We start from the raw sequence: 22,228 nt of genomic DNA, 5'->3' as shown, positions 1-22,228 counted from the left end.
GGCGCGGTGGAAGGCAAAGCTTCCTCCCGTATCCCGCGCGCGCGGAGCGGCGCTGCACCCCGGCGGGCAGCAGGGTCACGGCGCCCGGCGTGCGGGGGAGGACGCGGGGAGGCGCCTTCCCGGCTCCCGAGACCCGCCGCCTCCTGCCCTCCCTGAAAGCCGGAGCGCGGCGGCGGCGGCAGGGGTCCCGCGGGCGGAAGTGAGAAGCCGGCCGTGGGAGGAGGCTGCGGCTGGAGGCTGGGATCCCCTCCCGGCTGACGGCCCGGGACGACCCGAGCGGGCAGCGCGCGCTGCCCCGGCCTTTTTTGGCGCGGACCGAGGCCGGAGGGGCGGGGGGGCGAGGCCGAGCCACCGCCCCCGGGACCGGGAGGAGGGGCCGCCTCGGCCCTGGGAGGCTGGGCGGGAGCGGGCGGCCCCGCACCGCCGCCGCCTCCTCCCCGCGCTCCGCGGCCACCCGGAACCCGGCGAGCGCGCGCGGGGGCGGGAGGCGAGCGCGCAGAGCTGGCGGGAGCCCCCGCCGCCCCCGGTCCCCCGGCCATGTCGGCCGACGAGATGGTGCAGATTCGCCTGGAGGACCGCTGCTACCCGGTGAGCAAGCGAAAGCTCATCGAGCAGAGCGACTACTTCCGCGCCCTCTACCGCTCCGGCATGCGCGAGGCCCTGAGCCCGGAGGCCGGGGGCCCCGAGGTGCAGCAGCTGCGCGGCCTCAGCGCCCCGGGCCTGCGCCTGGTGCTGGACTTCATCAATGCGGGCGGCGCCCGCGAGGGCTGGCTGCTGGGCCGGCGCGGGGAGCCGGGTGGCGGGGCCGAGGAGGAGGAGGAGGACATGGACGAGGCGAGCCTGCTATCTGAGCTGGTGGAGGCGGCCTCCTTCCTGCAGGTCACGTCTCTGCTGCAGCTGCTGCTGTCCCAGGTGCGGCTCACCAACTGCCTGGAGCTGTACCGCCTGGCGCAGGTGTACGGGCTCCCGGACCTGCAGGAGGCCTGCCTGCGCTTCATGGCTGTCCACTTCCACGAGGTGCTGTGCAAGCCCCAGTTCCACCTCCTGGGCTCTTCTCCTCCGGCCCCTGGGGATGTCAGCCTGAAGCAGAGGCTGAGAGAGGCCCGGATGACCGGGACTCCCGTCCTCGTGGCCCTGGGGGACTTCTTGGGGGGACCCCTGGCCCCTCACCCCTACCAAGGGGAGCCCCCGTCCATGCTCAGGTACGAGGAGATGACGGAGCGCTGGTTCCCGCTGGCCAACAACCTTCCTCCCGACCTGGTGAATGTCAGGGGGTACGGGGCTGCCATCCTGGACAACTACCTCTTCATCGTGGGCGGGTACAGGATCACCAGCCAGGAGATCTCCGCGGCGCATTCCTACAACCCCAGCACCAATGAGTGGCTCCAGGTGGCCTCCATGAACCAGAAGAGGTAAGCACCCAGCCAGCTACTGCGTTCCAGCGCATCCACCTGTTCCGGAAGCCATACCCCTCAGGTTGACTCCAGTGGAGTCAACAGCAGTCACTGGAGGTTGTTCTGAGATGGGAATGGCTTGCTTGGGAATGTGGTTGGCCTTGACTCTGGCAAAGTTCCCAATGAACTAATAAATTGCAGGGAAGCAGAAGCCCCCAAGGAGGTCAGCTCGCTGCGTGGTTTTCTTAGCCAGTATTTTTGCCTTCAGACGAATTGCCTTTTTTGGGTTTTCCTAGAAGGATACTTCCAAAGAAAACTTTATTTAATTTTGCTTTTATTTTTATTTTCTTTTAGGAACTAATCCTGATTATAATGACACACGGTAACCTGTAACACTGACTTTGGATGTTCTTGTTGATGACTTTGAAGCTTACCAATCTGTGATCAGAAAATAATCATTAGGCTTCTACTAATATTAGCTATCCAGGATTACCTTCCTTGTTTTTTATTCTCTTTTGCATCTCACTTTTCTTCCCAGACAGTCTTCATCATGGACTCAAGACTTGAGCCTGGCATTGGTCACCTGCAGAATTAGAATATGATCATCCACCCCAACCTTTCCCTTCCCATCCTGCAAATCCCTCTCAACATGCACTTGGGTGACTTGAAGAAAGGAAAAGGAAGAAATCAGGGGCAGGAAGAGGGAACAGAGTCAGGGATGGAATAGAAAAACAAGGGCAAATTACAGGAAGAAGTGGTAGGGAAAAAAAAAAAAAACGATGGCAGAGCCCAGGATGGCCCAGAGCCATTCAGAAGTGGGGAGAAGAATCAATGTAACTCAAGAAAGGACAGGCATGCCCTTTCTTCTGGCCCATCTGTGTCTATCTCAAGCCCCCCCCCTCCGCCGCCCGCCCAACCTCCACCGTGGTTCCTGCCCTGAAGTGTGGAACAAGGAGTTGGGGGACTCACAACTGTGCAAAGAAAGTCTTAACAAGAATGAGAAGGTCATTACACAGATTTGCTTGACTTAAGATGCCCCTCTAGGCTGAGTGGGGGAGGGTACACTGGCTTTATTTCTACTATAATATAAAATTCAATTTGGAACGTGTTGTTTGTTTTTTCATGGTAAAAAAATGCATAGTTGTTCTAGAAAACATGGTAAAAGGGCAAAGAATGAAGAAGCAGAAAGACTGTCACTTTTCTCATCCGAGTACTAACCAGGCCTGACCCTGCTTAGCTTTCAAGATAGGACATGTTCAGGGTAGTATGGCCATAGAAAGATCATTACTACTAATTCCTCCTTGAGGGAGGTGATAACCATCTACAGGTTGGCGTATTTTTTTCTATCCCCTCTCTAGTGCATTATTTACACTGCTGTATTGAAAATCTGATATCACAGTGTTACTTCTAAATGGATTCTAAGAGTCTTTGTTGAAGCAAGCAAGGAACGTGCAGTCGTGATAGAAGATGCCAAGATCAGGGTAGAAGGGCCAGCAGGCTGGCACCTGTGCTCCCATGTCTCCTGCTGTGCATTTGGTGCTCAGCACACAAACCCAGCTCCACAACCCTTAACACAGCACCTCACATGATTCTTTTTTCTCTCCAAATCTCTGGTAGTCCTTCCCTGCCACCCCTGCAGAACTCCTTACTGTCCTCTTTAGGGAGGAAAAAACAAGAATTCCAGTAATGCATAAATACATACTTAGAAAAATTGCAACTGACATTGAAAAACCATGGAGTAAAACATATGTGTATCTATAGACATATTAATGTAAATATATAAATACATAATATACATCACAAATGTATATTTATAAATACAGTAATGGTTTACAGGGGAAAATATATATGTATGCATTTACATGTTGGAGTATATATGCATCTTATACATATTTTTACTGCAAAATTGTTTAGCTTATGCTGATTATTATGGCCCTTGGTATTGCCACTCTGAGAGTTTTTTTCTGTATCAGCAAATGTAGACCCACCTCACTCTTGTTAATGGCTGTGTAGTATTCCAGCCTATGGATGCACAGTACTGTAATCAGTTCTGAGCATTTGGGTCACTTCCGTTTGCCATTATAAAAATCCCATATTGTCTTTGAATATGTGTGCCTATCTTAGTTGGTGTATGTTAGCTCTATATGGCAAATGCCTGGAATCCCTGGGTAGATGGAACAAAGTATACATGCATTTTAAAGTTTGGTAGCTCCTGCCAAATTTCTCATCAAAAATTGATCTAATTGCCTCTCTTAGCGACAGTGTTTCAGCTTGCCAGTTTCCTAAATTCTTGCCAAGATAAGACATTATGAACAGTTTTTATCTTTACCATTATAATGGACAAAAACACTGGTGTGACTGTCTCTGCTTGGAGGAGAGATTGTTTGTTTCATATGTTTATTGGCCATGTGTTTATCTTTTATTGGAGAAGGCAATGGCACCCCACTCCAGTACTTTTGCCTGGAAAATCCCATGGACGGAGGAGCCTGGTAGGCTGCAGTCCATGGGGTTACTAAGAGTCGGACACAACTGACCGACTTCACTTTCACCTTTCACTTTCAAGCATTGGAGAAGGAAATGGCAACCCACTCCAGTGTTCTTGCCTGGAGAATCCCAGGGACGGGGGAGCCTGATGGCCTGCCGTCTATGGGGTCACACAGAGTCGGCCATGACTGAAGTGACTTAGCATATCTTTTATAAATGGCCTTTCCCAGTTTTTAAAAAATTGGCTTATCTTTTTTGTATTAATTTCAGAAATTCTCTTCTTGTATATAGATAATAACTGTTATCTATTAGGTAGTGTTGCACATGTTTTTCATCTGCCTTTTTTTTTATCATAAAGGTCAAAAATGAAATGCCAGAAGTGACCAGGCAGGTAGAGCCAGTGAATAGAGGGGTTTGGAAGGGTTATGATGAACTGGAGAGTTACTAATCCACCACAAGAGGGCGCCACATCGCGACCACAGCTGTTACTGCCATAGGCGTGAGGAATGGTGTCGCCAGACAGCTCAATTTTTAAATGTTGGCACCGTACTCCATTTAAAAAACAAGCAAGTCGACAACAATAAGAACTGGCCTTGTGAGCATCCAGTTTTGGGCTTCATGTTTATAGGGTATTTTTATAGGAAAGGGAACTTCCCTGGTGGTTCAGATGGTAAAGCATCTGCCTACAATGTGGGAGACCCAGGTTCAATCCCTGGGTCGGGAAAATCTCCTGGAGAAGGAAATGACAACCCACTCCAGTATTCTTGGTTGGAAAATCCCATGGACGGAGGAACCTGGTAGGTTACAGTCCATGGGGTCACAAAGAGTCGGACACGACTGAGCAATTTCACTTGCTTTTATAGGAAAAGCATTTCAATAGTTCGTAGTCAGTTTTGTCGTCTGCGTCCTATGAGCTTTTTATCTTGCATAGGAAAGGCTTTCTACAAGGAAGGCTTCTACTAGGAGAGCCCGCATCTGTCTCGTGCTGTTACTTTTATAGTTTTGCCATTTTATACTTACATCTGAATCTTTTGGGGATCTTAGGTTATAACACGTTTCCTGAATGTTCAGTAGTCTTGGTTCTTCACTGTGATTTGCTAAACCAGTTATCCTATGCTAATTTCCCTGTTTTCCAGTGGGCAGTTTAGCCATTCCTATAGTAATAACGCATTTTTAAATTTTTGTAGCTTGGGAACCTATTTTATTGTCTTATAGCACAGAGACCCATTTGTTCTGTTTTAATTCTCTTGGTTATTCTTGATACATTTTCTCCTTCAGATATACTTTAGAATCTTCTTGTCAAGTCCTGTTAGAATTTTGATTGGAATTACAGTGTATCATAGGTTAATTTGAAGGAGGATTCACAGTTCTCTGATACTTTGCAGATGGAAAAATGGTTTGCTTTTCCATGTATTTTGGGGGGTTTTTGGTCCTTCGGGAAAGGTTTCTTTTATTACCTTTGTCTGGTCTGTTTTTTGTTGTTGTTGTTGTTGTTTTAATTATTCTTATGTATTTTCAAGTTATTATTATTCTTTCTACACAGATACCTTTTTTCATTATATTTTTAGAATTGGGTGCCATATTGGAATTTTAACCTTTTCTCCTTCATACTTTGACTCAGATCTGACATAATCTCAACCAGGATTCCATCCCCGAACCCTCAACTGGACTAAATGATGAAACACCATGCTTTCTTTTCTAGCATACTCCTCACCCTGAAATGAAATTTTCTGTTTTTGTTTTTTTCTTTCTCTTCGGATTGGGACCTACTGCTTATTCAATGCTTATGTATATTTATACTGCTAACATGGTAAGCAATAAATGCTTTAAATGCATGGCTTTTTTGAACTGTGGAATATATTTTACATTATTGTAATAAAAGTGAATGTATCTTTTTGTTCCTTTAAAAATGTAACATTGCAGTGAATATTTTTATTTTGTAAGTCATTATAGTCATTTTAGTTACTTAGAATTGCTGAAAAATAATAGTAAGTAACATTTAATTGAACATTTACTCTGTGCTGGGTACTGTCTAGTACCTAGTACTCTGTACTACTGCTTTGCATGTATCTTCTCACTTATTCTTCTCAAGGATTATATTAGGTCCCTGTTTTACGGAGGCAGAGACTGAAGCACAGAAAGTAAATTGCTCAAGGTGTGTAAAAAGTGGAGTAGTGAAAGTGTTAGTGCTCAATCATGGCCAGCTCCCTGCGACCCCATGGACTGTAGCCCTCCAGGCTTCTCTGAGCATGGGATTTTCCAGGCAAGAATACTGGAGTGGGTTGCCATTTCCTTCTTCATGGGATCCTCCCAACCCAGGGATTGAACCTGGGTCTCCTACTTTGCAGGCGGATTCTTTACTATCTGAGCCACCAGGGAAGCCCTACTTGGAGCTTGGTTACTCCACTTTTTAAAAAATTGGTCAAGGTGTGTAAAAAGTAGAGTAACCAAAATTTAAATATTCATTGACTCAGTATAACCATTTGGAGCATTTACAGGTTTTGGCTTCATGACTGATGGTGACTGTCTTCATGAAAACCTTTAACTTTTCCTTTTAAAAATTATTTTCTTCCAAGAAGTTGAGCTCAGATATTTCATGATCCTGGGTTGCTTCTCAGAATTTCCTCGTGTAAATCTCAGCCCTCACCACAGCCTCTGTGCCAGCCTTGTTCTGGTCACTGTTGAATAAACCACGCAATGATATGGCTCTGCCCTGAAGAAGTTTATAGTTGAATTTAGATGATAAGACAAATAAAAGTGAAGCCTGGAATGGAATTATTGCTGGATAATGTGTCCCACACAGGCTCCGGAAACACTGGAAGAAACTTAGGAGACTGGAAGAAAGACTGGAAGAAACCTTGAGTAGAATGGGCAGATTTTGACCCCTGGTTACACAGCATTTCACATTCACCCCATTCACTTGCCTTTGCTGAGGTTAACTGGACCATTGACAAAGGGATCAAAGACAGAGCAGCCTACTTTCCATGGGCACTGAACAGTAAAATGATCCCATAATCCTAAATAACAAGGGACAGGTGGGAACTTAGACTCCCCTGGGACGGAGAGATTTATAAAGCCCTTTACACCCTAGAGAAAATGATGCTAAATGACCAGTGGTGAACCAAAAAAGAAAAGAAAAAAAAGAAACGTTTAGGATTGTGCCTTCTACTTAAAATGGCAATGAGTACACAACGCTGCTGGAGAGGCTGCTTTGAAGTCCAAGCACACAGTACTGCCCAGTGGTCTGAATGTGGATTTGATCTCTGGAGTTGTCAGGATGTAATTCTGCCTGTGTAGAAACTTGTGTGCCCACAAACTTACTTGCTTCCCTTCCTCGCTTTAATTTGGGATAACTTGCAGGAACTGGCACCGCTGCAGTCATCAGTTCGTTAACTTCTCTGTTTCTAGAGTTGTCTCTAATCTCTTGTGTTGCCCTGTACCCTTGCTCTGAAATCAGAGTAGGGTTGTTCTACATGTGAGTACAGCAAGACTAGGAGAGAAACCTACCAAACAAGTCCTTGGCCTGGAAGGAATTACACTTGTCAGCTTTGGCTGTCCTCTTTCCTCTGAGCCAAAGTTTCTTTTAGAACTTTTCTAGAGTGATGGAACCTTTGAGAAATGTTGTCCTCTATGGTGAATTGCAGTGGAGCCTCAGGATAGCATGAAGTAAAGTGTGTTAGTCACTCAGTCTTGTCCAACTCTGAGACGCCATGGACTTCTCCAGGCAAGAATATTGGAGTGGGTTGCCTTTCCCTTATCCAGAGGATCATCCTGATCCAGGGATTGAATCCAGGTCTCCCGCATTGCAGGCAGATTCTTCACTATCTGAGTCACCAGGAAAGCCCCATGAAGTAAAGAAAACCATATGTCTATTCACCTCCCCTCACCCAATGTAATTTTGACCAACAGTTTAAATTGTTTTGTGGGTTAGGTTTTCTCAGAGATGGTTGGTAGTAGGGAGCAGGCATGACTACTTCTGTCTCCTAACCTTTCCTTCTCCCCTTACTGGTCCCCAGGGCACCCTACTATGTGGGGAAGTAGCATAGGGGAAGGAGGAGACAGAAGGCCCTAGTGGTCCACAGACTGCACCATCTTTCTCAGAGAGCTTGGGAAAGGACGGGAGAAAGGAGCGAGCTTTGCGCTCCAAGTTTTACCCTAATGGTAACAACTTTTCTAAGCCGCAAGACCTGCTGGTGGTTTACAGTTCTTGAGCTTTTACTCAGGGCTGCGTGTTGTGGTCACTACTTTAGGTGTCCTCCAGGGCCTCTGTAAGGGGGGCCTTTCTGTTGGCTCCATTTTCCCCGAAAGGAAACTGAGGCGCAGTGAGTTCATTGAGTGGCACTCCAGCCTCTCAGACCCCAATCGTCCTATGTAGCTACTGCAGCGAGGGTGGTTGTGTAGTTCTTGTTTGTCTTTGATACCTGTGTGCTGGTGGTTAGCATGGTTCATGTTACTTAGCTTGGAAGGATTTCAAGAGCTTTTGATTTCTTCTAAGTGAAAGAAACTAGATCATCATCTAATTTTTCTCACTTTCATTTCTATCCACTGTTTAAGTCAAGTATGTAGCGACAGCAAATAATTATTTGATTTAAAAATCCTTTTTCCTTTCTGAATGGAGGATATCTGGGATCAGTATTAGGAAAAACCCTATAAAAGTGATAATTAAAATAATTGCTATGTTGGATTCATACCTTTACCCTGTAGGATGTGAAGAATGGAAGACTTACTTTCAGAAAATGGGAAAAGGCAAGGATTTATGGACATGAGAGTGCTTTGTACAGAAATCCAGCACTTTGTACTTTGCAGCCAGTGACGGCTGCAGTTGCCCGACGAGAAACTAATCCTCCTGAGGTTAAGAAACATAGGCAGGGACATGCAGGCAGTGATCTCTTTCTGTAGATTACCCTTCTTAACTCTTAACAACATGCTTTTCTTTTCCCCCCTTCACAAGTGGGGAAACTGAGACTCGCATCAGCTGAGATTCAATGCCTTGTTCAAGGTCACAGAGCTGTTTAGCAGGGGAGCTGAGACTTCCCCATACAAGCCTGGGTTCATAATCCTTGGCCGTCTGCCTCTTCATCAAGTGGCCTGTGTTTGGGTGGCAATTTCATCATAAATTCAATATTGAAAACTGTTTCTCTTTTCAAGTGAATTTGAGCATATTGGGGTCTGGAGAGATGGAGTTGTTTACTTTTAGCTGCCTGTTCATTCAGCCTCAGAAAGAAGTCCCTTACATATTGCACAGGACAAATGATTATGCTGGAGGAATATCAAACGCTGTTTTGATCTTACAAAATTTACTATTTGTGTACCTTTGGGGAACAAAAACAAATTGTGGGCTAGTAAAATTTAGTGCTTATTTACAAGCTTTATTTCCTTTGGTTCCCCAAATTTGCACACACAGAGAGGGCATCACGGTCAGATTTTAAGGACCAGTGGCAGCAGGAAAGGTAAGCACCGTGAACCAGGGACCCCCCAGTAACTGCCACCCCAGTGAAGTCTACTAGCATGAAAAACTGAATGGCCGATTGGGTTTAATGGACAGTGTGAGGTTCTTGATGAAGAGTACTCTGTTCACTGTCTGATTTGAAAAACACAACTAAGCTAAAACTCATTTAAATGTAAACATTACAGGAACCATTGAAAAAATCCTAGTTTTTTAGTAGGTGGCTATATAGAACATACGTTCTGTATCATAATGTATCATTGTTTATTAAACATCTGTCCAGCATGGCTACTTGTTTATGACTGCTTTTTAATCTACCCTCTTACATGCTTTTTTCCATTTGAACATTTAGAGCCTCTGCACCCCCATTCGTTAGTAGGACATTGTTGCTTTCGACAAAATCATTGTGTTGGTACTTTCTGATATGCTGTGTGCTCTGGTTGTCTCCACTGCCCTGGGATGGGTGTGGTTTACACACTTGAGACGGAGGTCAGATAGCTGGTTATCGCCAGAGCAGGTCCAGAACCAGGTCTGCGGCTCTGTGCTGCTGCTTGTATGAGTGTAAAGTTGAGATCGTTGCATGTATCACAGTCAACTCACGCAGCACTTCCAAATGCTTATCCTTCCTGGCCTTTAAGGAGTCCATTAATCCCTGTACTACAGTGAAAGAAATTAATTTTTTCTTTTCTATCCGAAAGTCATGAGACTTTTATTTAGTATCTGAAGCCAATAAGCAATTTAATTGTATTACTGAATATGAATCTTAAAAGCAATACATTTCTCTTTTTAAAATTGTTTACTCTTGTGATAGGTGAGCATTTGTTGATATCTGTTATTTGTTGAGTTAACATGTATGAATGCTCTTACAATGCCAGATCAAAATATTTCTGTTTAGTTCAGTGCTTACCTCCCTCTACTTTGTATGTTGCCATGCAGTGTAGAAGATGCCCTCACATGAGGAGGATGGGTGAGCCGTCTGCTTGAGTGAACTCATGGTAAATGGGTGTTTGGACCACCCTGTAGAAAACATATGGCATGTGCTTGTCTGTGTAGGCAGTGCTGATGTATCCTAGGATGGAGCCTACCCCCTGTGAGTAGAGACGGCAAGGGAGTGGAGTGGGTAATTGCTCCCACTCTTGAGAGAGTATTGAGTTTATTTTTTAATCAGTCTACTTATTATAGAAGTATAGTTGATTTACAGTGTTGTGAGTTTTTTCTTTCTGAGTGAATTATTTTTTACAACTATATTATTTTTTGATTGGATATAGAGGTCTTGAGTTTAGCACATACAAAGTGTCTTTGATTCTTGGTTTAAACTAAGCAAGATTAGTCCTTGTTACATTGAATTGCTTACCTTCAACAGCTAAAGTGTAGAGAATGCACCATTTTTGTGGCTTCTTGGGGATGGGTGAAATCTCGGATGCTATTGCATCATTCCTCTGTCCCCAGGCATAACAGCACCCTGTTTGGAGAGCTCATTTCCTTCAAATACCCAGCAGATTCCACACACAGCTTTAGCAGATTGTGCCGTGGTCTTTTGAGTAATCAGAACTGACTTTGTGGGCCTTTGTTTCTCTCTTGCAGGTCTAATTTCAAGCTCGTGGCTGTTAACTTCAAACTCTACGCCATTGGTGGGCAGGCCGTTTCTAATGTTGAGTGTTACAACCCTGAGCAGGATGCCTGGAATTTCGTGGCACCCTTACCAAACCCTCTGGCTGAGTTCTCTGCATGTGAGTGTAAGGGGAAAATTTATGTCATTGGAGGATACACTACCCGAGGTAAGTGAAGGCCTGGAAAGTGGTCCTCCTCCATGTGAGCTTTGGCAGCCTGGGGGAGGACGGGAGGGGCTAGAGGAAGCCCTCTAGTGCACACCAGCCTGATGTTATGTATTTCTTACTGTATATTTACATATCTGGAAAAAAGCATCCTGTGGGACATCAAAGAGGGGTCTTTGATGCCTTTGTATGAGCATGAAAATTGCATGGTGTCGGGGGAGCTGTGAAGAAAACATGTATTTTCTTCCTGCTCTGGAAATCCCACCCTGTAGTCAACCATCCTGTGATTTGGCTGGATAACTCCTACCTTTCTCTCAAGTACACTGAACCCGCCTCGTCTAACACTGGGATTTAGTGCCAATGCATCCTTGCAGGTCTTTCTTTTCACTTTCTCCCTTGTGTTCGGGTACAAACATATGGGGTACAGATTCTAGAAATTCAGCTCCAGGCTGTTCACATATCATAGGAGGAACAAGAGCATGAAGAGCATTCTTTCTTGACCAGCAGTGGGAGGTGGTTGTGCTATTTATTAAACCACACATATGTGTTTTCTGGGCTTTCCTGGTGGCTCAGGTGGTAAAGAATCTGCCTGCAATGATCCCTGGGTTGGGAAGATCTCCTGGAGAAGGGAATGGCAAGCCACTCCAGTATTCTTGCCTGGAGAATTCCATGGACAGAGGAGCCTGGCAGGCTACAGTCCATGGGGCTGCAAAGAGTTGAACACAACTCAGTGACTAATGGGCTTCCCAGATGGTTCTAGTAGTAAAGAACCCACCTGCAAATGCAAGAGACTTAAGAGATGTAGGTTTGATCCCTGGACCAGGAAGATCCCCTGGAGGAGGGCATGGCCATCCATGCCAGTATTCTCCTCACCTGGAGAATCCCATGGACCGAGAACCTGGCGGGCTACAGTCCATACGATTGTAAAGAGTCAGACACAACTGAAGTGACTGAGCATTCAGTACGCATATGTGTTTTCTACTTTGTTTGGTGGACATTTTATAGTTAATGATTTGAAAATAACAAGCTTCTCCATAGGTTTTATACTCCTGGTCTTGGTAGGGAGCATCTCACAGCTTGTAAAAAAATTTTTTTTATTGGAGTGTAATTGCCTGAAAGCTCAGTTAGTAAAGAATCCACCTACAATGCAGGAGACCCCAGTTCGATTCCTGGGTCAGAAGATCTGTTGGAGAAGGGATAGGCTACCCACTCCAGTATTCGCGGGCTTCCCTGGTGGCTCAGCTGGTAAAGAATCAGCCTGCAATGCGGGAGACCTGGGTTCGATCCCTGGGTTGGGAAGATCCCCTGGAGAAGGAAACAACTACCCACTCCAGTATTCTGGCCTGGAGAATTGCATGGACTGTATAGTCCATGGAGTCGGACACGACTGAGTGACATTTGCTTTCATTAGCTGCCTTACAACGTTGTGTTAGTTTCTCCTGTATAGCAAAGTCAATCAGCTGTATGTTCACATATGTTCCCTCTTTCTCAGATTTCCTTCCCATTTAGGTCACCACAGAGCACAGAGTAGAGTTCCCTGTACAATACAGTACGTGCTCATTGGTTAACTATTTTATACATAGTATCAATAGTGTATATATGTCAATCTCAGTCTCCCAATTCATCCCACCCCTTCTTCCCCCTTGGTGGCCACATGTTCCTTTTTTATGTCTATGTCTGTACTTCTGTTTTGCAGAGAGGTTCACCTGTACCATCTTTTCTAGATCCCTTATATGTTAGTATATGCTATTTTCCTCTTTCTGACTTATTTCACTCTGTATGACAGTCTCTAGGTCCATCCTCATCTCTGCAAATGGCACGATTCCATTGCCTTTTACGGCTGAGTAATATTCCATTGTGTATATGTACCACATCTTCTTTATCCATTCATCTACTGATGGATATTTAGGTTGCGTCCATGTCTTGGCTGTTGCAAGCTGCAACAAACTGCAATACTAAATACTGCTGCAACAAACTGCAATACTAAATACTGCTGCAATAAACATAGGGGTGCATGTATCTTTTGGAATTATGGTTTTCTCTGGGTATACACCTCGAAGTGGGATTTCTTGGTCATATGGTAGTTCTATTTTTAGTTTTTTAAGAAAACTCCATACTGTTCTCCATAGTGGCTGCATCAATTTACATTCCCACCAACAGTATAAGAGGGTTTCCTTTTCTCCACACCCTCTCCAGCATTTATTTTTCATAGATTTTTTTTGATGATGGTCATTCTGACCCATGTGAGGTGATATTATATTGTAGTTTTGATTGGCATTTCTCTAACAGAGAAGTTGAGTGTCTTTTCATGTGCCTCTTGGCCAACTGTTTGTCTTCTTTGGATCCTCTTCTGTCTCTTATAAGGACATACTTCTTGGATTTAGAGCTGCCTGGGTTATCCAGAGGATGGTCTCTTCTTTAGATCCTTAACTAAAATTACATCTGCAGAGATCCTTTTCCCGAAAAAAGTGGCATTCAAAGGTTCTGGGGGTTAGAAGATGAACATATCTATCCAGGGGCCACCATTCAACCTTCTGTAGGTGGTGTTTTTATTTATAAATTTAAGGACGGTGACGTGGGAAGAGAAGTGCGTGGGGAGCAGTGAGGTTTTTCTTTTTCACACCAAGTTTTCATCACTTATCCCTTGTGACTCTCCACTGATGATAAGATATCCATCCACTCTTCCTTTACAAATAATTGAAAGAAAATGAGACCTAGCAGTCACTTCTTTCACTTCAGCATTGGTGTTCAGGTTACAGTGGTCAACTTTATAGACTTAACTAAACCATGGACCCCAGAGAATTCCTGTGTGTGCATACGTACCTCTGTGTGTATCTGTGTGTCTCCTCTCCTAGGAAAGTAAATACAGTTATTTACTTTTGCACATTTCTAAGAATTCTGATTCCTCCCTAGGTTTTGTGACACAGAATGTGCCCTGTGGGCTGACCCAATGCACACACAGCCCTTGGTTTCTCTTCTACCCCAGAGTCGGGAAGCCCTGACAGGCAGCACTGTAACCCAAAGATGACTCTACTGGTAGATTTCCTAGTTTTTCCATGACCCTGGCTGAGCAAATGTTCTTTAGATTTGACCTGGAAAACCCTTGCTTGTGTGTTTTCTAGTTTCACAGGCCACTACTAATGTGCCTTCTTCACTTGGGCCACCCACTGTGATCCCTGACCCGGCTTCCCTGAGCCAAATCCCCATGACAGGATGGTTAGGTGACGTGGATGGATGGCTGTTTGTGCAAAGGCTGAAAATGAGTTTTCTACTATGAGAGGGCAGGCAGCTCCTTGTCCTCTGAAGCCCCCTCCTCCTCTGCTTGGGCTTGTCCCAGCATTTCCTAATAGTTCCTTGTCTTTAAAATAAGACATCATAATTGCCATGAAAAAAAAAAATCAGGAATTGAAGTTGGCTTTTTAACCTACTCACTTAAGTCAGGTGATACTTTTAAAATTTAGTAAGGGATAATTCATCGTTTTTATGATAACTGTTTGATTATTTTCATTCTTTGGCCAGCACTGAAGAAATGAAATTCAATAGAAAGTAGTAGTAACCACTAAAGGGAAGAGGGGTGATTTGTTAAATGTCAGAGTCAACTCTCAGTGTAAATGCAAAAAGATCATTCCACCAACTCAAACCTCATCATGGCCTGAGCCCTTGTAGGGTGAGGAGAGAAAACATTTACAGAAGACCTGGAAGGACCTTCAGACCTGGACCTGAGAAATAAATACACTGACGCTTGGCCAGAATAGGTCCTTTATTCATAGGATGGGGAACCAGGTTACTCAGGAGGACTTGTTGGTAGATTAGTAACCAGACTCCTTAGTGCTGCCTCCTAGAATGTCCGCTTTATCCCCTGTGCCCTCTCAAGGCACTTGACTTGTAGCGGAGAGCACGGTGGAGCTTTAATTACAGCCCTCTGTGGGTGGGTCCTTCTGTCTCAGGAGGAAGTACTGCTCCCAGTTTCTGCGGCGATCAAAAGGCTGCGGCTTTCGTTGAACGTCAGTTCCCAAGCTGACCTGTCTCTTTACACTGATGCTGTTGTTTAAAAAACAACAAACAGAAAGTTCATTCTTTCGGATAATTCAGAGCATTTTTAATTTTTTTTTTTTTTTTTTTTGCTGAGGCTAAAATATTCCATTTATTCTTCCCTTGAGAAAAGAATAAAAGAACAATTAAAAAAAAAAAAAAAACGAAAAAGGAAACTAGATATTTTCAATTTCACAAGCATTTTTCAAAGAGACTAGGCAACATTTTTCCTTGAAACAGGTATTAATTGAAAATGATGTTAGGGTGGTCTTTCATCTACCATCCGATTATATCCACACAATAATTAACCATCTCAGGACTTCCTGGTGGTCCAGTGATTAAGACTTCTCATTCCAGTATAGGGGGTGTGGGTGCAATCCTATATGCCTCAGGGCCAAAAAATCACAAAACATAAAATAGAAATAATATTGTAATGAGTTCAATAAAGACTAAAAAATGGTCCATGTTAAAAACAAAACAAAACAAAAAAATATATGTATATAAGTAACCATCTCTTGTGAAATGGGCAAGGGGAGGGGAAAGAGCCATTGTCGGCGCATCTCTGGTGTTACAGTTGGGAAACAGAATTGCCAAGCGATTCTGGCTTAAAGGCCAGAGGTCAGATTTTTTTTTTTTCTTGCATCTCTCTGACTTGCAGCTCTGCCTCCTTTCCATTAGACGGCTCCAGAGATCCCGCTCAGCTCACTTGCCTTGTTTCATAGAATCTGTTGTCAAGAATAGATCCTCTTGGGGCTCAGCCTGTCATTTGCGTTAGGCAGCCCCTCGTTCTGTTAGGTACTGATGAGGGCTCTCTGAGGCTCAGATTCTTCCTACACTGGCCTGGTGGTTCTCCAAGGTGCAGGGGTCCCAGGGAGGAGCTGGGTGCTCTGTCACAGCGGCTCATCTCCCTGGTCCGACCGGCTCTGCGAGCCAGCCTGGGAGGGACGTGCCTGAATGCCAGCCCAGTGGGGAGGATTCTACACGGATCTCCTCCCAGCCATTTCCCAAACTCTTTTCCCAACTTCCGCTTTCCGGAAGCAGTTTGGCCTCTGTGAGGCAATCAATCATTCAGGCTCAGGCAGACGTGCAGGTCCAGCCGGGCGGCTGGTGGCACTCCCCCTGGTGGTGTCCTCACGCGGCTCCTCTCTGCCTTTCAGACCGGAACCTGAACATCTTGCAGTACTGCCCCTCCGCCGACCTCTGGACTCTTTTCGAAACGTGCGACGTCCACATCCGCAAGCAGCAGATGGTGTCGGTGGAGGAGACCATCTACATCGTGGGGGGCTGTCTGCACGAGCTGGGGCCCACACGAAGGGGCAGCCAGAGCGAGGACATGCTCACCGTGCAGTCCTACAACACCGCCACCCGCCAGTGGCTCTACCTCAAGGAGAACACATCGAAGTCGGGCCTTAACCTGACGTGCGCGCTGCACAACGATGGCATCTACATCATGAGCAGAGACGTGACCCTGTCCACCAGCCTGGAGCACCGAGTTTTCCTCAAGTACAATATCTTTTCAGATAGTTGGGAAGCCTTTAGGCGTTTCCCAGCTTTTGGACACAATTTGCTGGTCTCTTCTCTTTATCTGCCCAATAAAACAGAAACCTGACTGAATTGACCTAGAATTGAAAAAGAAACCTGGTTCAAGACCAAAAAACACAACTGTCCAATTTCCAGAGAGACTCATTTTCAAAGGGAAAATGTGAGTTTTAGGTCATTTATACAGAAGCTGTAAATAAGCTTACTTGAACTAATTTACTTGAAAACTTGTGGGAAAAAAGAGAGACCAACTTTATTATTTTTTTAATTATTGATTTTTAAATTATGGGAGCAAATCCATGATAATGTTTTTTGTACAAATGTGATACCCTTGGGCCAATGTCTGAAACTGATCTTCAAAAAGAAGATTCATTGTGCCTGTTTAGTAAAGGGCCAAAGTCAAAATTGGTAAGAATGCTAAAGATGATTTTTAAATCTGTTTTGTTTAGGTCACTTGAAATATCATTGATACCTTAAGTGAGAGGTTTTTTTTGTTGTTATTAATTTACTTGACAAACATGAATATTAACGCTGTCTTTCTCCCCTGGTCACACCCACATGTGTGCAGTGTGTTTAAACTAGAGTTCTGTGTTCATTTGTTTTATTTGCACATGACTTTCCAGGAAACTTACACCAGTGGAACCCAACACCCAGTCCTCCCCCAAACCTGTGTAACAATGTTCTCAGCTATTTTTCAAGTCTTTTTTTTTTTTTTAACAGTTATGAATGCTGAGTAAATAGGCCAGTATAACCTCTTATTTCATTCATGTAGCAGATAGCAGATTTGTGTGGTCAGATAGGTTATATTGCTAGGCATTCTGTATTTCTTAAAAAAGAGGATATATTGTTTAAAAGAATGGATCTCTATATTTTTTAAATTGAGTCTTAAATGGGAAGGGAAGGAAGCACCAAATAAGAGGAAAAAAAATGCCTTTGAAAGTTACTTTTATCGAATGTATTTGACCTAGTTCTTTAAGTTTGAAAGTGTAACTTTATACTTAAGTCAGACACCTTTCAGATTTAATCTTGGCTTTTTAATTCATGCTTTGCTTTTGTGGGGTAAAGTGAGGACAGCTTTGAAACATTTGTGCTAGAGAGCGGGAAAGAAGCCCTAGAGATGGAGTAGCATCTGCTGGGACTTCTGAAATTTGGTAAGGTGCTGTATTTGCCTTAGTTGGTAAATCAAGTGGAACCCAGCTCAAGAGTTGTTTGTTTACAGTAAGTAGTTAACAATGAATAAAATCTTCTGCCAGTCATAGATCAGCATTTCTTTAAAAATATACAGGCATCTCTTGGATATGCTGCAGTTCAGTGCCAGACCACTGCAATAAAGCCAATTGAAAGGATTTTCGGGTTTCCCAGTGCATGTAATGGTTATGTTTACACTATACTATATAGTCCATTAAGTGTTCAGTAGTATTATGTCTTAAAAAAATGTCCATACCTTAATTTTAAAAATACTATTATTATTAAATACTGCTAACCATTATACCTGACAAAGTGGGGTTGCCGCAAATCTTCAATTTGTAAACAGTGTATTAATCTGCAAAGTATAGTAAAGTGAAGCACCATGAAATGAGTTATGCCTGTATATACACATGCAAAGCAATTTTCTTTCCATTGAAAAACATTTTTTGAAGTCCTCTGATTTTTTGCAGTGGAATAACTTTAAATTGTGAGCTGGATCCTGTCGTTCCGTCCTAACATTCCAGTTTCAGTGTGCCTCACTTTAAGAAGGTCCTGTAGAAAAACAAAAACTGTTAGGGCAAATTCATGCATTCAGCATGCTTACTGATGCCTCCAGGATGCATTCACTGGGCAGGTGGACACAGAGGAGTAGATGACCTTAACAGGCTTCAGTTTATACAAGGAGTCACTACAGGGTTTCTTCACAACTATGACCTCCTAGTAGATTTAAAATAAGGGTCTGGTTGTAAAAAATTCTAGTTGCACAACTTTTCAGGAATACTTCTATTAGGTAAAATGAGGTAAATCTTTATTGTGGACATGGAGATAGATCTTTGTGTCTTGTTACCAAATAATCTTATCAACAACAATATTGAAGGGTTTCTAAGCCATATCCGTTTATTCTCAAATACTTAGCCTTGTTTTTCTTTTTTTTTTAAAGAACAAACTCTGACTTAAATTTTATTGGGAATAGTACTTTAATAATAGATTTATATTAATTTATATTCATTATAGAATTGAATTTCTAGTGACCAGTAATTTCATTACATATATTTAAAAATCTAATTTATTTTAGATAGTGTTAACTTGTGTTACTATAGATCTTAGCGTTTTTAAGGCTTAACCTTATATATTCCTAAGATTATAGCCAGTTGAATTAATTCTGGACAAACAGTTGGAGATGAGCTCGTAAATACCCACATTATAAGAAATACAAAGTTTCCTGCCAACCAGTTCTCTTCTTGATTACATTCTTTGGATCTATTTTCCTTGTGCCAACAATTAGATTCTTTGACCAAGTGAAGGCATACTCTCATCCACAAAGCTTTTTATAAACCAAGTTTAACGTGTGTGTATGTGCATCTGTGTGTGTGTGTAACAAGTGTGCACGCGCACACACAGGCATCTGGCATATTAAGCTCTAAGATACGCAGACTCTAACAAGACTTCCTTGGGGGTGCCAGCAGTACTTAGGCAAACCAGAAGGTGCGGTAGGAGAGACCTGTGGATTTGAGACTTCCTTCCTGCTATACACATTAGCTGTGTTGATGTTTTGAGAGTAATTTTAATTTAGCCTCATGCTCTCACTGGTGCCAATGTTGTACTGAAGACTTTACCTATGATGAAGGCAATGTTGCTTGAAAGTCTCCTTTTGTTTCTTCTCTTTCTCCAACTGCTCTCTCATTTTCAGAGATGCTTTTGAGGGCTGCTGCCCTCCCACTGTGGAGAGGGGAGTTACTGGGAAGACCTGAATGCTGGCCACCTTGCCAGAAGCACCCTGTTTCACTGAGCATGGTCTGAGTGTGAATTGTTAGAGGGAGGTTATTGGTTCTCCAGTCATTCCTTCTGGCTTTCTTTTCTGCATCCTTAGTTTCTGAGGCCCCTCCCTTTAAACATTTGTCTGATGAATGTATAGGAGTTGATTATTTCAACTGTATTTGTTAAATCTTAACAGTGAAGTACTGAGAAGGTTATGGATACTAGTAAGAAACAAGTAGATTAGGATTAAGCATGAATACCAAAGAGAATTTAACTCTGCCATTTTTTTAAAAAACCAAAATCCTAAGTAATTCCAAATGCCTTAGATATCAATTAAAATTGTTCTGACATGACAAAACTCTCTACCAGGTGAGTAATCAAGTAAATGCCTGTTCTCTTTCGATAAACCATTACTCTTTGAGCGTTGTGAATGCCGTGTTTTCAGATTTCTAGGTAAAGTCATGACCCTATGTGTTTGGCTGCACAGGTAAATCGAGTGTGAAGGCTGTGTTGTCCTGGTCGACCAGCACTTAATAGGCAGTGGCTTAATGCAGAGCACTTGAGAGACAACATAGCAACAGAGAGGGAATATGGGTGAGTCCTTCACTGGATGCCTTTCGCCTAGACTAGGGCTGGGGAGGATGAAACACTATGCCGCCATTCCTTCAAGGTGGCGTTACGAGTGAGCAGCACTTTTTGCCTCTGTGGCAGAAATTGGTCTTAAAAATCCATGTCATTAATGCTTCCAGGCATCTATTACCATCAGAGTGAGATGAGGTCTCTTTGTCATCCCTGCCTTAGGCAGAGGAGTGAATGAATGACATGAGTAGACACCACCCAGAATGGCTGTGAAAGCAGTGAGCTGATTCAGCTGTTTTCTGGTTTCCCAAAATACATATTAAATCTCTATCATGTGCAAGAAAGTGCTAAGAAGTGGGGAGACAGACATAAGTAAGCCACCATCCCTAGCCTTGAAGACCTTGCAGCCTTGTGGAAATGTTTGCCGTGACCGTCTTAGACTGTCTGGAGGATGCCCGCTTTCATCAGGTGCACTGGGGCGTGTTGCATTCCTGCGTCTTCAGTCCTGGCCCCAGCCTGGCCCCTACCTTACACGGTTGACTAACGATCATCATACTAGCTGATTCATACCGGCTATACACTCAATTTAAACATCACATCCTGTGGTTTTTCTTTTTCTTTTTCACCGTATGCTCTTTTCTCACTACTTTCCGTAGTCTTCTCTGTACTTCATTTTCCTGAGAAGGATGATATGAGATTGGCTTTATTTAAAAATACTTAGTAGGCACCATGGCTCATGGAGCTGAGAGCTCAACAGCTTGATCCCATGAGAATGATGAGAAAAGCCAGGGAGGCAGGTATTGGGAGAGAAGCCAGCTGTTCACGTGTGTGTTTATACCTATGCCTTTAACACACTTCGATCAAAAATATTAATAAAGAAATGGACATCTAGATACTAGTCCTGACTGAGAGTCAGTTGATTTCTGCCTTTGTGATAACTATTAAAGGGTATATTTCATTCACATAAGCATATTTTTTTTCTGTTTTCTGGTGTTAACTTAGGAACACAATATAAAATACACACCAATTGACACAGACTGAGTTTAGCACTTAACATAACCAGTTTTACCCATTCATTCCTGTAGGAAACAGATTAAATGTAAAAGATGGTCAATTTTGAGTTGCAAAAGGGTGCTAAAATGACTTTGATGGGGTTGGCTGGTGCTTTGTCAAGTGGATGTCAGAGTTTATTACTAGTAAAGAAAAGGAAAATGTAATTTGCATTATTATGCCGTTTTTCTAAAAAAAACTTAATAGGGACTCTTTAGATGTCTCTACAATGTTTTCATATCTAGTGGTCATTTTAGAAAAAAATGATAATCTATAGAATGAATAGTTATGTTTTGTTATGATTGATACTTTCTTGGTTAAAATGGTTGTATTGTGTCTTCAGTTTCCAGTGTGGCTTAAAATGTAAACATTCACATGATTCATTTAAATACAATGATGCCTATGAAGCACTCACTCAGACAGCATTCCTTTTGTGTTTAGAACTACAGAAGAAAATCTCTTCAAATAAAATAGTTCTAAATCGGTGTTTGTTGTCCGTTAAGTACCTGCTGTGTACTCAGGGCTGATCAGGGCTGGGAGGGGAGGGGAGACAGGTGTCTGTCGGTGGGAGCTCCTGATTGGCTGGAAGGCCAGATTAACCTATGAGCCAGTTAGTGGAGGAAGAACCACGTGGAGTGTCTTATGAAAACTGTTAATGTTTGAAGAAGATGGATCTGGGAGGAGGAGCTCTGAATCCTTGCAATTCTGAATAAAAGAATGAAGTCAAAATTCCATAGCTTACCAATTATGGCCCCTCACGATCTGTTCCTCCCCATGTTTTCTACCATTCCCACTGTTTTAAACACCTCTTGCTCAAGGAAACTAAGACACATAGTTCCGTTTCTATTGGGAGTGTTAGCTATGACACTCACGGTCTGTGAGGCTTAGAAAGCACTAGGGGTAAGTGTCCAAAAATAGAGTTCAGTTACTAGATGATATCCATCCATGGCTGTCCACCTTCTTTTTATTCTTTTGGCTGCACT

The 22,228-nt window shown here is 43.4% G+C and overlaps 1 protein-coding gene across 2 annotated transcripts; it reads left to right on the top strand.

The window, feature by feature from the left end:
* The first annotated feature begins 421 nt into the window (after nt 1-421).
* Nucleotides 422-21,730, top strand: KLHL42 (kelch like family member 42). 2 transcript variants are annotated; one of them, XM_010805388.4, is made up of 4 exons: nt 457-588; nt 880-1,412; nt 10,909-11,102; nt 16,289-21,730. In XM_010805388.4, the coding sequence occupies exons 1-4, from the start codon at nt 538-540 to the stop codon at nt 16,738-16,740; spliced, it is 1,230 nt and encodes a 409-aa protein (XP_010803690.1). In that variant the 5' UTR covers nt 457-537; the 3' UTR covers nt 16,741-21,730.
* The last annotated feature ends 498 nt before the right edge of the window (nt 21,731-22,228 follow it).

This window comes from Bos taurus, chromosome 5 (assembly GCF_002263795.3).
Source record: "Bos taurus isolate L1 Dominette 01449 registration number 42190680 breed Hereford chromosome 5, ARS-UCD2.0, whole genome shotgun sequence".
In the NCBI taxonomy this organism is placed as follows: Eukaryota; Metazoa; Chordata; class Mammalia; order Artiodactyla; family Bovidae; genus Bos; species Bos taurus.
This window is presented reverse-complemented; position numbering and strand designations above follow the sequence as displayed.